The following is a 16,410-nucleotide window of genomic DNA, read 5'->3' on the forward strand; positions in this document are numbered from 1 at the left end:
GTGCTGAGGCAGGGCTAAATAAACCATCCTAGACCATCCCTGACTGGTGTTAGTCCTGCCAGTTCTTAAAAACCTCCAATGACGGGGAGTCCACAACCTCCCTTGGAAGCCTGTTCCAGAACCTAACTATTCTTACAGGTACAAAGTTTTCCCTAATATCTAACCTAAATCTCCCTTGCTGCAGATTCAAGCTGATTATTTCTTGTCCTAGCTTCAGTGGACAAGGAGAACAATTGATCATCATCAGCCCTTAATCTATTTGAAGACTGTTATCAGGCTCCCTCTTAGTCTTCTTTTCTCAAGACTAAATGTAACACTGACAGATCCCAGTCGTCAGCAGGCAGGATTGAACTGGGGACCTCAGCACCTGAGCCTCTACCACATGAGCTAAAAGCTAACTGGCTCTTAGCTAAGGCTGTAAAGCAGACTCATTTCTTTTTCTCTCTTGCTCTAAGTGGTCTTGGTTCCACTACCTGGGACAGGACACCACACCCAGAAGGTGTGTGGGTTACATAAACATGCCCAGGTTTTCAACCTTTCCTCATAGGTCAGGTATTTTTTAACCTTTTACCATTTTTTATTTGCGCTCCTCTGGACTCTTTCCAATTTGTCCACATCTTTCCTAAAGCGTGATGCCCAGTTTTGGACACCATACTCCAGGTGAGGCTTCACCAGGGCTGAGTAAAATGCCTTACATTCAACACTCCTGTTAATACACTCCGGTTCTCAATGAACTGCCTGAGGGTGGCAGCATTTCTCATTCCAAAAGGGTGCCATGCTGCCGTATATTGGATTCAGGAGCCCTGGCATTTCTAATTCAATCAGGTGGCTTCTCTTCCTGTGTCCTGCAAACACCACAAGCCACATGCCTCTGCCATTAGGAGAGGATGTAGGCTGCTGGTGGCGCCAATGTGGTCGCTACAGAAAGATGATTGATGCCTTCATGGGCAATTTCCAGCTGAGATGCGTTTAGCAAATCTGGACCCGTTCCCACGAATCCCTCAGCAGCCAGTTGTACTCCTGCCTACAGACTCTGCGGATCCTGGTTTGAATACTGGCCTTACTAATTGCTAGGACCCACCTGTGACAGATCCCCACAACAGATGAGGGACTCACTAATAGTGTCCAAAGGATGACTAGGTCCCGTCTAGGGATCTATGGATAGGTTTACACTAGGTGTGTGTGTGGGGGGGTCAACCTAAGATACGCAACTTCAGCTACACAAATAGTGTAGCTGAAGTCGCCGTATCTTAGGTCGATTTACCTGGCCATGAGGACGGCGGCGAGTCAACCGCTGCTGCTCTCCTGTTGACTCTGCTTCCACCTCTCACCACGGTGGAGTTCTGGAGTTGATGGCAGAGCAATCAGGGATCAATTTTATCACATCTACACTAGATGCAATAAATCGATCCCCAATAGATCGATCACTACCTGCCGATCCAGGAGGTAGTGTAGACGTACCCTAAGATGAGGCATGAGAGCTGAATAATTTGGCTCCTTTCTCTCCCCACTCTTGCCCGTGGTGCAGGCTTCTCTCCTAGCAGCAGCCCAGGTCCTCCGCATCGCAGTTGGAGGTGTGGCCTGCTCCCAAGCTCTCCCATGCTACTTGGTCTTTGAGCATGGAGTGGATTTTTCCTGCCATGGCCATGCTATCCCTCCCCTGGCCACTGCAGCTTTCTTCCACCCGCAGCCCCATGGCCACCTGGCAGGGATCAGGACCCAGCAGGAGTGGGAGACAGGACAGGACTCTCATGGAAGACAGTGCTCCTGGATGGAGTTAGGATGATCTGGTGAGTTCACCTAGCAGCACTGATCCACCTCCTTACCTCTACTCCTTAGCAGACCCCCCCACAAAGACCAATTAAAACCACCCCAGGATTAACTAGAGTCCTGTTCTGACGCAGCAGCTGGCAGAAACCCAACCCACCAGCAGAAGGCTCAGACATACCCACAAGCGCTGCAAGTTCAACTCAGAAAGGTTTGGACTGGACAAAGGGAAAACCTTTGCAACAGCAAGGACAACTGGGCAGGCAAGCAGCTGGGAGAAGCAGCCTGGCATAACGCAGGTGCTTGGAGTGGATGGTCTGAAGAGTAGTTATGGCCTTACTATTTGCAGTATGGTATCATTTATATTGAGAGTACAGGAGGTCCTCCCCAAGTGAGCTAAAGGGGAATCTCCATTTGCTATTAACAGTATAGGACCTATGACACACAGATGAGCATTTCTGATTCTAACCCTAGAGGGCAGCGGGGCACAGTCCCACCAGGCACTTTATTCCAGTGCAGTATTTAGTGGAAGGGCAGCAACACAGGATCATTCTCTAGCCCCCTCTAAAGCACAGCGTAGGCCAGTGGGATGTTTTCAGAGAACATTATTTATTCCCCCCTCATTAAATACTAATAAACAGACTCATTGGAGCGGAGAACACCACATATTATTTGCAACCAACAGACCTATGGGGTCCTTTTGCACAGAGGCACTGTATGGAGAGGAATGTTATCAAGATTCTTGAACATAATGTAGAGAAAGGTGAATCGTTTTGAATAAAATAGCTGGGCCTTCTGAATTTATTAGTAGTGATGGGCCCAACCCCAAACTCAACATAGAGAGTTCAGAAGTGGATCCAAACTTGACGGTTCAGGCCCATCTCAGTTGACTGGCTCTGTACGTGCCCTGTGAAGAGCTGCCAAACTACTAACACTCAAATTCACATGCGTGTTCTGCAGCTGCAGAAACGCCTGCTGGGGAATACACAGCAGCTTGTCCGCTCCAACCCCTGACTGAACAATTGATACGGCATTCGATGAAAACAGTCCCATCCCTTCAGAAGCAGCGGGGCTGCATTCCTCCGTACGGGAGTGCCTCGCATGTTCCTGGTTGCCTGCCACACAGCCAGTCCGTGTGAGCGTACGGCTGTGCCACTCGGCCTCCTGAGCTGTACAGCAACACATAGAGGGTGCATGAGGGGTTTTTAAAGAGAGACGCGGCCCAACAACTTAGGACCAGGAGACCTGACCTGGCAGGTGGTTTCTCCGGTTTTCCCACCCACCCCAGAAAAGATTGTGCAGGTGTCCCTGATGGACATCACGACTGGACACAACACAAAACAGGGACCGTGGCCTCTGCCACAGCACAAGCAAGGACTCCAATTTTTCATCTTTATTACAGCTGCCTGGTCTGCTGACAGGGCCTGGACCTAGTCTCTGCGACCATAAAGGGGGTGCTAGCCCCAGCCAGCCACTAAACGGGATGCGCATTGGAGCTGGGGGCGGGTGGATGGCTTGGCCCTGATGTGTTTGTGTCAGGGCTGTGGAAGGAAATCAGAAAAAGGTGGTGGTGAATTGCTCAGAAGGTCAAGAACTCATACACAAGACACCCACCTCCCTTCAAGCTCCATTCCCATGCAGCCCAACGCTTCCTCCAGTCGTGCCCTTCCTCCCAACAAGGGTCCTGGTGGGTTACTCCAGCAGTATTCTCCCACAGCACGAGGAAGAGATGGCCGAGGTGGAGGTTCCTCATTAAAACCCCCCGAACACTCAGCGCCCCCCATCTCCCTTGAGATGGGGCCTGGGTGGGGAAGCTGCAGGAGTGCTGTCCACTTCCCCACAGTTGTGTTTTCCAGACACAAAGACCCAAGCATGTACCTCTCAGCTTAGAGAACCTAATTCACATTAGGAAAGCAGCAAACAGAGAAAGAACTAATGTAACATTTCTGGGAGAGGGAGAGCGCCGTGTGTGCGCCTCGCTCCAACATTCTGCAGCTGAACTGAAACACAAGCTGATACCTGCTTCACATCTGCCTATGCAATGGGTGGAGAAATGCCTCACCATTTAACAATGATCTATACACCAACATCTTGCAGTTATATATCCCTGTCCCATACACACACAACCTGAATGCCAGGGTTGAGCATCCTCAGCCTAGCAGAGCCTATTCTCTCTCCCTGCCTGACAGCTCCATTTTGGACCTGTTAGTTGGGAGATCCATCTTGGGCAATAGGCTGCAATTTCCAAAGGGGCCTAAGATAAGTTGATGCTCAACTGCCATTGAGTATCTCAGCCTCATTACTGCTCCCTCCCCAAAAAGCACTGGTTTGCCTAATGTGTTTGTGTCAGGGCTGTGGAAGGAAATCAGAAAAAGGTGGTGGTGAATTGCTCAGAAGGTCAAGAACTCATACACAAGACACCCACCTCCCTTCAAGCTCCATTCCCATGCAGCCCAACGCTTCCTCCAGTCATGCCCTTCCTCCCAACAAGGGTCCTGGTGGGTTACTCCAGCAGTATTTTCCCACAGCACGAGGAAGAGATGGCCGAGGTGGAGGTTCCTCATTAAAAACCCCCGAACGTTCAGCGCCCCCAATCTCCCTTGAGATGGGGCCTGGGTGGGGAAGCTGCAGGAGTGCTGTCCCACTTCCCCACAGTTGTGTTTTCCAGACACAAAGACCCAAGCATGTACCTCTCAGCTTAGAGAACCTAATTCACATTAGGAAAGCAGCGAACAGAGAAAGAACTAATGTAACATTTCTGGGAGAGGGAGAGCGCCGTGTGTGCGCCTCGCTCCAACATTCTGCAGCTGAACTGAAACACAAGCTGATACCTGCTTCACAGCTGCCTATGCAATGGGCGGAGAAATGCCTCACCATTTAACAGTGATCTATACACCAACATCTTGCAGTTATATATCCCTGTCCCATACACACACAACCTGAATGCCAGGGTTGAGCATCCTCAGCCTAGCAGAGCCTATTCTCTCTCCCTGCCTGACAGCTCCATTTTGGACCTGTTAGTTGGGAGATCCATCTTGGGCAATAGGCTGCAATTTCCAAAGGGGCCTAAGACAAGTTGATGCTCAACTGCCATTGAGTATCTCAGCCTCATTACTGCTCCCTCCCCAAAAAGCACTGGTTTGCCTAATGTGTTTGTGTCAGGGCTGTGGAAGGAAATCAGAAAAAGGTGGTGGTGAATTGCTCAGAAGGTCAAGAACTCATACACAAGACACCTTGTGGGGGGCAATGGACATGTTTGGCACCTCCTCTTAAATTATCTCCACGGGCTGTACTGCCATAGTGACTCTTCCCAGCTTTGTTCCTGGAGGTACTCGTGTCCTGTGCATGCAATATACAGGAGCTTTCCACCTCCATCTAACCAGGCCATCAGCAGGGGCAGGCCACCATGCTCACCACACACAAAAAGGCTACTCCAGCCCTGCACCTCCATAGGCAGTACATTGCAGCATGTGCAGTTAAAATGAAACCACATTAGCCTTGACAGGAAACCTTGAATTGTGACTGTCTCAAGGAAACGCCATTAATTACTGGTCCCATCGCACCCTGAAAAATCAAACGCTGTGGATCAGGTTTAATTGGCTATTGATTTCTTCTCTTATTACCCACAGTTGTGCAGAGATGCCATCGGATGGACTGGTTGCCTCCGATTATTCTCTCTGGCAGCTGGGATTAAAAGCAGCGGGTGCATACTTCCTGGTATGTGATGGATTGCCGCAGCGTGCCAACAAAAATTGTTGGCAGGATGAATGGCCGTGCTTTGCTCGTCTCCAGTGCTGCTGAGTTGCAGAGCAGCTGTTGGTGCGAAGGCAAATACTCTCAGGGACCGAGGGCCAAGCAAAGGGGTGAAGCTTCTAAGAATGTGAGGATTTAGTGCTTATAAAAGCGAGGGGCTGACAGCAACGAGGCAGAGAGAAGGTCGCTGAAGAGCGCTTCTAGTCCAGAGCCCACGCATGGCTCTGCCAGCCCCTTCAGTCCTAACCTACACAACCGTGGCTACTCTAGTCAGATCGTACGCCAGGCTGCTTAACCAACCCACCCCCCGCAAGTATGCTAATTAAATGGAAGCCAAGGACAAGGCATGAGCTGCTCATCAGTCGCCCCAAACACCACTCCCCTCTTGAGCTGCTCAGCTGATTTTCTTCCCCAGCCTGGGTTGCTCTCTCATTAGCTGGCGACACTCTTTGTTTTTAACAGGAGATTATGGCCAGGCCTCCTGAACCCACACGCCACTTTGATCCACAAACACTGACTTTCCCTAATTGTGCCTTGATAGGGAGGCAGATGGACCCCTCCTGAATTGCCATTTAATTAATGGCCAGGTGCCTCTCAGGATGTGTGGATGAGTTCCAAGCTGCCACTCACCCTCCTCAGCAGCTTGAGACCCAAGGAGACTCACTCTGGCTATTTTTATATGATTATATCCCTATCTATATCTATCTGTATGCACCCATGATAATCCCTCTCCACCTCTGCTCTCCAGAACTCCCACTCCTCCTTTCGCTGCCTCCAGGGGCGCAAAGCACCCCAGGAACTGACTGCTTTCCCCTTGCAATCACGTCTCAGTTCCTTATCTCTCTCTCTCACTTGTTAAAGTGAAGTTTATTGGATAAGAATGTGACGGGAGCCCTGTGTCTTTTGGGGAAATACGGAGTCAAGGAGGTGGCAATCAGCCATGTCCCGAGGTAGACGCAGGGACACACTCTGCTTCTTGCAGGGTCTCTTAACAGGGAGAGGCAAGAATTTATCCCTTATGCCACAGGAGCCAAATGCACAGTTCTCTAGCTAAGCAGGTTGGGGTAGGATTAATACTTGGATGGGAGATCACCAAGGAAAAAACACAGGTAAAAGGTGGATGGGACGTCAGTAGGTGGCACTCTTCTTTTGAAGGTTATACCAATCAATGGTCTTGTCTGATGCTCACAGCTACAAGTCCAGCCCACTTGTGTTACCTAAAGATCAGTAGGGGTGTGGTCTTCTCCTGTCCTGGCCTCACTCCAACTCAGGAGAGGACATCTGCTGACTTGGGAGTCCCCCAGATGTTCAGCTGGACGAGACACTCTTCACCTGCTGTCAAACACTCGTGTTGCTGGTGAAGAGCAGAGATGTGTTACTCCAGATGTGGCTGCATTTCAGTGGTGGGTGAAGGGATCCCTAACTGGTGTGTGGCAAGGCGAAGCTACGTGCATTTCCGATCCGCAGATGAAAGGTTCTAGAGAGGTGCAGGAAATTGGAATCCATTACTGTATTGCAAATACGACACCACACCCCTGGGTGGGGCGAGGGCAGCAATGATTGAACCTGGCATCTCAACACACATGATGTAGGTAACTCAACAGACAAATATGATGAGGTTCAACAAGGACAAGTGCAGAGTCCTGCACTTAGGACGGAAGAATCCCATGCACTGCTACAGACTAGGGACCGAATGGCTGGGCAGCAGTTCTGCAGAAAAGGACCTAGGGGTTACGGTGGACAAAAAGCTGAATATGAGTCAACAGTGTGCCCTTGTTGCCAAGAAGTCTAATGGCATTTTGGGTTGTATAAGTAGGGGCATTTCCAGCAGATCGAGGGACGTGATCATTCCCCTCTATTCAGCACTGGTGAGGCCTCATTTGGAGTACTGTGTCCAGTTTTGGGCCCCACACTACAAGAAGGATGTGGATAAATTGGAGAGAGTCCAGCGGAGGGCAACAAAAATGATTAGGGGGCTGGAACACATGACTTATGAGGAGAGGCCGAGGGAACTGGGATTGTTTAGCCTGCAGAAGAGAAGAATGAGGGGGGATTTGATAGCTGATTTCAACTACCTGAAAGGGGGTTCCAAAGAGGATGGATCTAGACTGTTCTCAGTGGTAGAAGATGACAGAACAAGGAGTAATGGTCTCAAGTTGCAGAGGGGGAGGTTTAGGTTGGACATTTGGAAAAACTTTTTCACTAGTAGGGTGGTGAAGAACTGGAATGGGTTACCTAGGGAGGTGGTGGAATCTCCTTCCTTAGAGGTTTTTAAGGTCAGGCTTGACAAAGCCCTGGCTGGGATGATTTAGTTGGGTTTGGTCCTGCTTTGAGCAGGGGGTTGGACTAGATGACCTCCTGAGGTCCCTTCCAACCCTGAGATTCTATGATTATATGATTCACCCGAGCATCTGCTGCTTGAGCTAACAAACTCGGTCAGCCATGCCCATAGCAGGTTGATCTACCTCGGTGTGCCCCACTCCTGCCCAGCCCAAAGGGGGACAGTGCCCCACACTGAGTGGGCGTGGCTTACACAAAGATTAGCCCTCCAAACTGGCTGGCTAACCTGCATGCACCAATCCCTCATTTGCCTAGGCAGCTGAGGAAATTGCACATGCAAGTTAAACAGACATTCTGAGCATCTGGCCCACCATCCCCAGTTCCATATTGTGAAGACCATTGATCGTTATAACCTTCAAGAGAAGAGCACCACCTGCTGAAGCCCCTCCACCTCTTACCTGCGTAACCATACAGCCACATAAATGGCCATGAAATCCTGCCCATGCACTGCCTTTTGTGCCACATGACTGGCCAGCCAAGGGTGGAGAGGAGACCAGGCAGAGCTAAGGAGGCTGAATGACATGCTGACAGCATAGAATCATAGAAGATTAGAGTTTGAAAGAGACCTCATCTAGTCCAACCCCCTGCTCAAAGCAGGACCAACCCCAACTAAATCATCCGAACCAGGGCTTTGTCAAGCCAGGCCTTTGGGGGGAGGGATAGCTCAGTGGTTTGAGCATTGGCCTGTTAAACCCAGGGTTGTGAGTTCAATCCTTGAGGAGGCCACTTAGGGATCTGGGGCAAAAATTGGTCCTGCTAGTGAAGGCAGGGGGCTGGACTCAATGACCTTTCAAGGTCCCTTCCAGTTCTAGGAGATTGGTATATCTCCAATTATTACTAAAAACCTATAAGGATGGAGAGCCCAACACCTCCCTAGGTAACCCATTCCAGTGCTTCACCACCCTCCTAGTGAAATAGTTTTTCCTAATATCCAACGTAGACCTCCCCCACTGCAACTTGAGACCCTTACTCCTTGTTCTGTCATCTACCACCACTGAGAACAGCCGAGCTCCATCCTCTTTGGAAACCCCCTTCAGGTAGTTGAAGCCTGCTATCAAATGCCCCCTCACTCATCTCTTCTACAGACTAAACAAGCCCAGTTCCCTCAGCCTCTCTTCGTAAGTCATGTGCCCCAGCCCCCTAATCATTTTTGTTGCCCTCCACTGGACTGTCTCCAATTCGTCCACATCCCTTCTGTAGAGGGGAGGCATTGAAGAGGTGCTCACCTGGCATAGAAGAGTTGGCAGCATTCAGGTGCTCTGCAGACTGGTGCCATCTCCAGCTGTGGAACTCCATACATACACAGGAGAGAGGCCCTGTGGCCTAAACAGCAAGAGCTCTGCAGCCATTACTGCCCTGTGGTGTTCCAGGCCGCGGCAGGCTGTTTGTACGTGGGTGGACTGAGAACCTAGAACAGTTCTAAACTGGAGGCTGGGATGACACAGGTCTATGGCTTTTGAAGGGATCTATGGACAACATTGTACCAACATAAGAATCAGTAGGAACTGCTGGGGAATTTTGTTCCCAGAATTCCGCTGTATAATAAATATTTCATGTTTCGAAATGTAACCACTCTGTCACTGGGAAAATGCAGGAGGAGACCAAGAACAGTCGCAGTTTATGTAGGACCTACAGTACAATGTTTTGCCAGCCAGCAGAGGGTGCGTACGTTAAAAATGCAGTGCACCGATATGCACTGCAGTTGCCAATGTGACCATTCATTGTCGTGCACAAAGGTGCTAATCAAGGATTGGGCACTCCTCAAGCTAAGGTCCTGGCACACAACAAAAACGACCATCCCTACTCCAAAGAGAAGATGCTGTTTGGGTTCTTACTGTGCCCACCCCGGTGCCATCTGAGCACCCACCTTGGAGACGTGGTTGTTCATACACTGGGAAGAAAATGGGGGGGAGGAGATCAGAAATTGCCTAGGGGTGATGAAGAAGCCATAAAATGCCAAAGGAAATGTGGTATCCAGCTATTCCTATAGCCCTTGGCACTGCATTCATGCTCATGATGCAGGGAGCACTGTTATTCCTGATTTTGCAGAGGGGGAAACTGAGGCACAGAGCAGGGCAGTAACAGGCTTAAAGTCACACAGGGAGTCTGGGGCAAAGGCAGGAACAGAACCCAGCTCTCTCGAGTCCCACTTTAGTGTCTGAGTCACAAGGTCATCCTTTCCCTGGAGGGGCAGAAGCCTGTGCATGAACCGGCGAGCCATACAAACGAGTGTATATATGTAAACAAGGCCAGGGTGCCCTGCAGGAGTCACTGCCTAGGATTTCCCCTAGCCACACCTCTGTCCTGCCATGTGGACAGGGGCAAGGAGAAGCTTGCTCCGTTGAAGCTGTTTGCCCTCAGCAGCCCCTAGCGAGGCCATTGGAGCTGCACATGGGACAAGGAAACCCAGGTAGCCGCAAGCCCCAACGGAGATCGCTAGCAGGCTGGCAGTGGGCGTTCCATGGGAGACGTCAGTGGTGCTGGGTGAAGAAACTGCTGGGCCCTAGGCTTGACGTGTGTTAGGATGGACAGGCTGGGTAGGCAATAAGAAGCAGGACCCAGGAAGTCCGGATTATGCAGAAGCCTCGCTATGAGTCTGTGCGCTGAGCACCCATCTCAGTAGCATCACTTCTCTTAACAAAGTACTGGACAGTCACCGTGTGTGTCTGGGTCACCATTCCACTGACAGATAAGGACGCAGGTCGACGGCACTGGAGCAGGGAGTGTGTCTCACCTCACTTCCCTTGGAGAGCAGGAATGGGGCAGAAGCTAAACAGAGCGGGTCAAATTCTCCTCCCAGCTAGACTGGGGCAGCCTCATTGAAAACAACAGGGTTACAACAGAAAAGACTGTGGCTGGGTGCATGTACAGCGAGGGACACACAATTCTCAGCATAGGCCTCACTGGTCACTTGGTTCAACACAGGTGTGAAACATAGCCCAGGCTCATGTGGTAGAGACTCGTGCACTAAGTGCCAGAGGTCCCTGGTTCGATCCTGCCCGACGTCAGCCAGGGTCTGTCAGCATTATAGTTGCACAGATTAACCATTGTTTTGCTGGAAATGAAAACCCACCAGTCCAGGGATTTCTGTCATGGTCAAATTCCTGTAAACCTGGCAGGCAAAAGGTTAAGGAATTAGCAGCAGCAAGCAGCAACTTTGAGGGGTGCTAGGAAGGCAAAGGCTGCTCTTCCACTGGATGCTATCGCCTAAAGCTGACAGCTTTGATTATGGGTGATGTCAGCAGTGATGCAAAGGGGGACTCTCCACAAAAGGTGAGGCGACATCAAGCCCAAATCCTTAAAAACGATCAAAACTTAAGCTCCCCGTTTGTCAATGATCTGCTCGCTTTGTTCTCCACTGACCGCAGGGAAATACTTATCTCCCATTCACAGTCGAGCTAATCAGTTTCCCTCGGGTTTTCAGCTTTTCACAGCCACAATAATCATGTTACTGACACCCACCAAGCCAGGGCTTTCCACTTCCATCAACAGCCAAGAAGGCGCACAAGCCAGATCCTCACAGAGGACCAAGGTTCCTCCTCCTTCCCCGACTCCCCAAACCAGGATGGGAGGACACCTGGATCTGCCACCGTGCTCAGATGGTCACTTTCTCTTGCATTCCCACTTTGACACTCTCTTTTTCTTTATGATTCCCCTGATCTCCCTCGGGAAAGTGGAGAGCAACACGTGTGATGAGTTAAACTAGCTCCCATTCTCTGCCAGCACATGGCTGAGAAGGGTAATGAACGGAACGGGCCTAGGTTAACTGCTGGAGGAAATCCCATGACACCAATGGTGGGATGAGCCTGGCCCTGGTTTTGGGCCTGTCAGGCTGGGATATGCTCTGGGAGGGCGCTGCTGGCAGGGGGTGTGGGGGTCATACACACTGCCCAGGCACTGCTGGTGGGGGATCATACATGCTGACTAAGCCCAGGCACAATGGGGCTGTGTGCAGAGCACACGGCCTGTAACTCCCTCACTGGCACAGGGTTTGTCTGACTCGTCTCCTTGACTTTTCAAACGGGGCATTTTTATCTGCAGAACTCCCGTTAGCATGAGGGAGCGCTCCATCCAGGGCAGCCTTTCCACCCAGCCCCAGGGGAAAATCGATCGATCCTGGCGAGGGAGGTTAGTCTTTGCCCTGCTCCTCCTCACTCCCTGGCAGCTTCCACGGCGTTTGGACAGTGACAAAGCAGAGCCACGGATCGTGCTCACGACTGTTTGTCTCCAGGCCCCCAACCTGCATCCCTGTTATCTGACTGCCTGTGTACACGTCTGGGACACAGGCGCACGTTCCGAGCCTGACCGCAGTAACAGAGAGGCGTCGGCCTGGATCGTGCCTCCATTATACCATCTCCTGCTGCCGCAAATATCAGGGCTGTGGCTCCGCAGGCACTAGAATGAGTCTTTAAGCTTCTCCACCTCAGGAAGTGCCTTATGGGGAACAGGAGGTGAAGATCCCGGTATCTCCACTCTCTAAGCACTGAAAGACCACGAGACGTTCACAGTCATGTTATTTCAGACCCAGGAACAGATCTCCGAGGTGCAGATCTTGCCTTCATCATCAGCCTGAGCTGGGAGGGCCTAGACCAGGGTGCATGCACTATGTACAGAGGCCATGCTCTTGTTCTGTGCATCCCAGTGCACATGGGGCTTGGAGGGGGTGGGACTGGTGAATCTGCTGCCATGCACGTCCCCCAGCCATTCCCTGCATTGAAAAGGGGACAGGAGCAACTGCAACGTTGAGGCCTGATGGTGGATAGCCATATGCTGCTGCAGCCGCCGGCTGAGCTGAATGGTCTCACTCAATAGTGAGAGGATATAGGATAGAAGGATCCCACTCACATTGGCTGGAGTGTGGCTTTTTTGGGCTCTGGGGTCCTGTTTAAAGCCCTAGCAGAAACAGACATGGCCCTTCCTGTGACCGCATAGGCCTCTCGCTTTAGCGCCGCTGAATGAAGCCACACTGACTTCACTGCCGTCCTGGAAAAGTGACTTTAGTGCTCTGCCATGTGAAACTCTTTATCCCCGTGCCCCCAAATTGCCCTAACCCTGACCTCAAGGGACCAGCACCATGGCTGAAGAGGGCAGTTCTAGGGCCCTGGCCCATTCAGACCTTAGAGTGCCAAACATGACAATTGCAATGGAGTGTCTCTCTCTCTCTTCCCTCGTAGTGCTTTGCTGGGTATTTCCCTGGCATCGAGAAGTCTCATTGGTACCACAACTTCTGCTTCCCTGGAGCTGCCACCTAACTCTGTAACCTCTCCTGGCTCCCACTCTGATCCTGCTACGTCCTATTTGCTGCTTGGCCTGACTCTGCCACCTCTTAGCCCCGTTGTTAATTTCTTACTACAGTATTTAAGTTCTTCTGAGCAAAGCAATCTGGGATTCCCTGTCACTCTCCACCTTGACCTCAGCTTCCTTCCCAAAGCCAGAAAGTCGTGGCATCTGCACTCGGACTTTCGTCTTTCCTTGCAGATCCGCCTTGTTTGGCAGCTGCAGCTGTGCATCTTTGCCCGGATTCATCCTGACCTCAACCCCTCCTCTGCTACCCCCTGGTTCATGCCTTCGTTGCTTCTCTTTTTGACTACTGAAGGTCAGCCTCTTCTGGCCTTCATGAGTCCCATGGTCTGGAGTCACTGAGCCGTTCAGACTAAACTCTGACTCCAGGACGTAGGACCGTGTCACAGAACAGGGTGGGCCTGGTGCCAGGCCTTAGCCCCTTGAGGCAGGGTTGTGGGAATTTTAGTTGCCAGCATGTGTCTGAGAGGAGACTTGTGACAGGCTTGGGAGTGCAGGAGACAGCTCTTGACTCAGTCTGGGAGAGATCTGGTATACCGACTGCCAGCAGGGAAACTGCCTGGGGAAGGAGCAGGGGCCCAGGTGCCACTGTGAGATTGGAAACAGCCAAGTGGACTGTGGTGAGCCCAGGAACAAGACCAGCAGGAGATCTTCCTAGGGAGCAGCGGGGAAAGACCAGCAAGGACGTGGGAGGGGCCCAGATGCAGGTGAAAGCTTTGCTGATTTCTATTAATAAGCCTGGCCCCAGAAAGGGAGATTTTCATGACCGACCTGTTGTGTAGTGTTTGCTTGATCAACGGAAGGGAAACTGTGTGGGGCACAGCAGCACATCCAGACGAAGGTACAGCGACTCTCTGATGCCATCTCTGCAGGCATCCACCTTGAAACTGCCTTCCTGGCATTAGCTACTGTGTAGGAAACTTGGTCTGTCCCCTCCTTGAGCTGATAACCACCCACTCCTTCGCCTCTCAGCCACTTGCTCTCCCATTCCCAGGTGCTTCAATTCCAGGCCTAGTCCCTCGCTGGCCCTTCCTTGCACTCTTCCATCGGCTGGGTCACTTTCCATTATGCTGCTCAGTCATCCTGTACCCCTCTCCCTTCACCTCATCTAGTTTCCCCTTAAAGCCACGTGCGTGTCTCTCTTGTGAATGTCTCTCTCTCTGCGTATGCTGTGCACTAATGCATCACACCATAGCAAAATTACATCAGGGATCAGGGCCGTCCCCGGACATAGGAACCGGGCACAGAGCTTGCCTGATAGTTGCATGCAGAGGTGAAAGTAAGCCGGTACGCCCCAGTACGGTGTACTGGCAAGAGCCGGTGTGCCGTACCTGGGGGGCCGGCTTCCCCAGGTGGCAATTTAAAGGGCCTGGGGCTCCCAGCAGCGGCTGGAGGCCCAGGCCCTTTAAATTGCCGGCAGAGCCCTGTTGCTGGAGCCATGGAGTAGCAGCGGCAGCCAGGGGTTCCGGCCGCGGTTTAAAGGGCCCAGGGCAGTAGCAGCACCCGAGCCCTGGGCCCTTTAAACCGCTGCCGGAGCCCCCGGCTGCCGCTGCTACCCCGGCAGGGGAGGGGAGGGCACTTACCGGTACAGGGCAGCTGTGTGGAGTCATGGTGGACCCTCCACCTGCCTGCAGTGTGGGGGGCCTGCCAAAAACAGCCCCCAGCCTGTGTCCCTGCCCCCTGGCCCCTCTGTCCAGGGCAGGTGCAGGGTCCGTGGCTCCCCACAGCTGACTGCACAGCTTAGCATGGCCCGGCTGCGGCTCTGAGGCCCTCCCCCCGGCTGGAGCTGGGTCGGGGAGAGCCGCACGAGCAGCTGTGGTGAGCCGGTGCGGAGTTGCGGACCCTGTACCTCCACCTGCCCTGGGCTGGGCAGGAAATCTGGGGGACAGGGACACGGGAGCCCCCCTGCACCATGGGCAGATGGCAGATCCATGTGGCTCCCACAACTGCTCGGGCTCCCCGGTTGGGCTCCATGCCGGCCTGGCCGGGGAGGTGGGGCCTTGTGGGGGGGAAGAGGAGAGGCAGAGGGCAGGGTCCGGCCCATTCACTTTCAAGAAGTGGGAGGGCTATGCCCCCCTTCCCCCCTCCCCCCCCCCGTCCTGCCCAGTTCTGGTGCCTCTGAGCCGGATTGCAGTGGGGAGCCCCAGACCCTCCACCTGCCCTGGGCAGCATATCCAGGGCAGATAAAGGGTCTGGGGCTCCCCACAGCAGCTTCCCAAGCTCCGGCTTCCTGCCTGGCCAAGGGGTGAAGCCTAATGGGGAAGAGGAGCAGCAGGAGGTGGGGCTCCTGCATGTGCCCCACTTTTGCCTTTTGAAAAAGTGTTCACCCCAATTCTGGGGGTGAAAAGAAAGTGTTTCCTCTATGTCGTGCTCAGTGATAACACATGTTTCTCAGTCCTCTCAGATTCCTTACACAGCTGAAAAATAAATGCCCTGTTACTGTGTAAGCGGCTGCATTTTACAGCCTTCGACCCTCACTGCATTTGCCCATGGGACACTCCAGATCCCACGCCATCCCAGAAATGGAAAATACCTCAAGGTTGATGAGATCTTCAGAACCAGGTTATTTCTGTAAAGAGGGTGCAGTAAATGGCCAAGGGGGCTGTATCCAAACAGATCTGTATAGCAGCCAGGCCCATTCTCCGCGTGCCATCTCCTGCTCCTTCCTGTGGAGGGAGCCAGCAGGCTGCATCCCCTTGCCTGCGAAATTCATTCACCCACCTATACAGACAATGTCCATGAAGCCATACATTCCATAGCAGATCTGGAAGAGCAGGTCCTGGCGCTGCCATTTGGCGGAAGGACTGAAGGTCGACCAGATGAGCCACGAGATACTGGCGATGAGGAAGAGGGAACCCAAGATGGCTGCTGCAATCTGAACCTTCTCAATGACTGTCAGAGAGATGGCCTGCCACTGCAAGGGGAGGAAGGGATGGGAGGAAGGGGAAACAACATTCAGGGACAAAGAGAGAGGCAGGAGGGGGAAAAGACAGGAGATTAGTTCTGCGGTGAATACCAGCATTGAAACACTCACATGGTGGCTTCCCAGCCGAAAGTGCTTTACAACTCAACAGACAAACACTACACATGGAATCACTTCCCCCACCACTGACATGCAGCCACCGCTGGGATGGAGCACAGCAGCTGTTTACAAGAGCACAACCACGTTCCGCATTTTGGATCTGGAAGCGAAGAAGAATCCTGTATCCAACTGACACTGCAAAGGGAATCTAGGGCGGCAGAGGACAA

General features: G+C 52.3%; 1 protein-coding gene across 1 annotated transcript in view; it reads right to left on the minus strand.

The window, feature by feature from the left end:
• Positions 1-16,410, minus strand: part of MARCHF4 (membrane associated ring-CH-type finger 4) — a 163,130-nt gene that overhangs the window by 11,459 nt on the left and 135,261 nt on the right. Inside the window, exon 3 of the mRNA XM_039495136.1 lies at positions 15,883-16,075. Coding sequence (XP_039351070.1) covers positions 15,883-16,075 — 193 coding nt within the window. The remainder of the gene's footprint in view (positions 1-15,882; positions 16,076-16,410) is intronic.

The sequence above is a fragment of the Mauremys reevesii genome, linkage group 11 (assembly GCF_016161935.1).
Source record: "Mauremys reevesii isolate NIE-2019 linkage group 11, ASM1616193v1, whole genome shotgun sequence".
NCBI lineage: Eukaryota > Metazoa > Chordata > Testudines > Geoemydidae > Mauremys > Mauremys reevesii.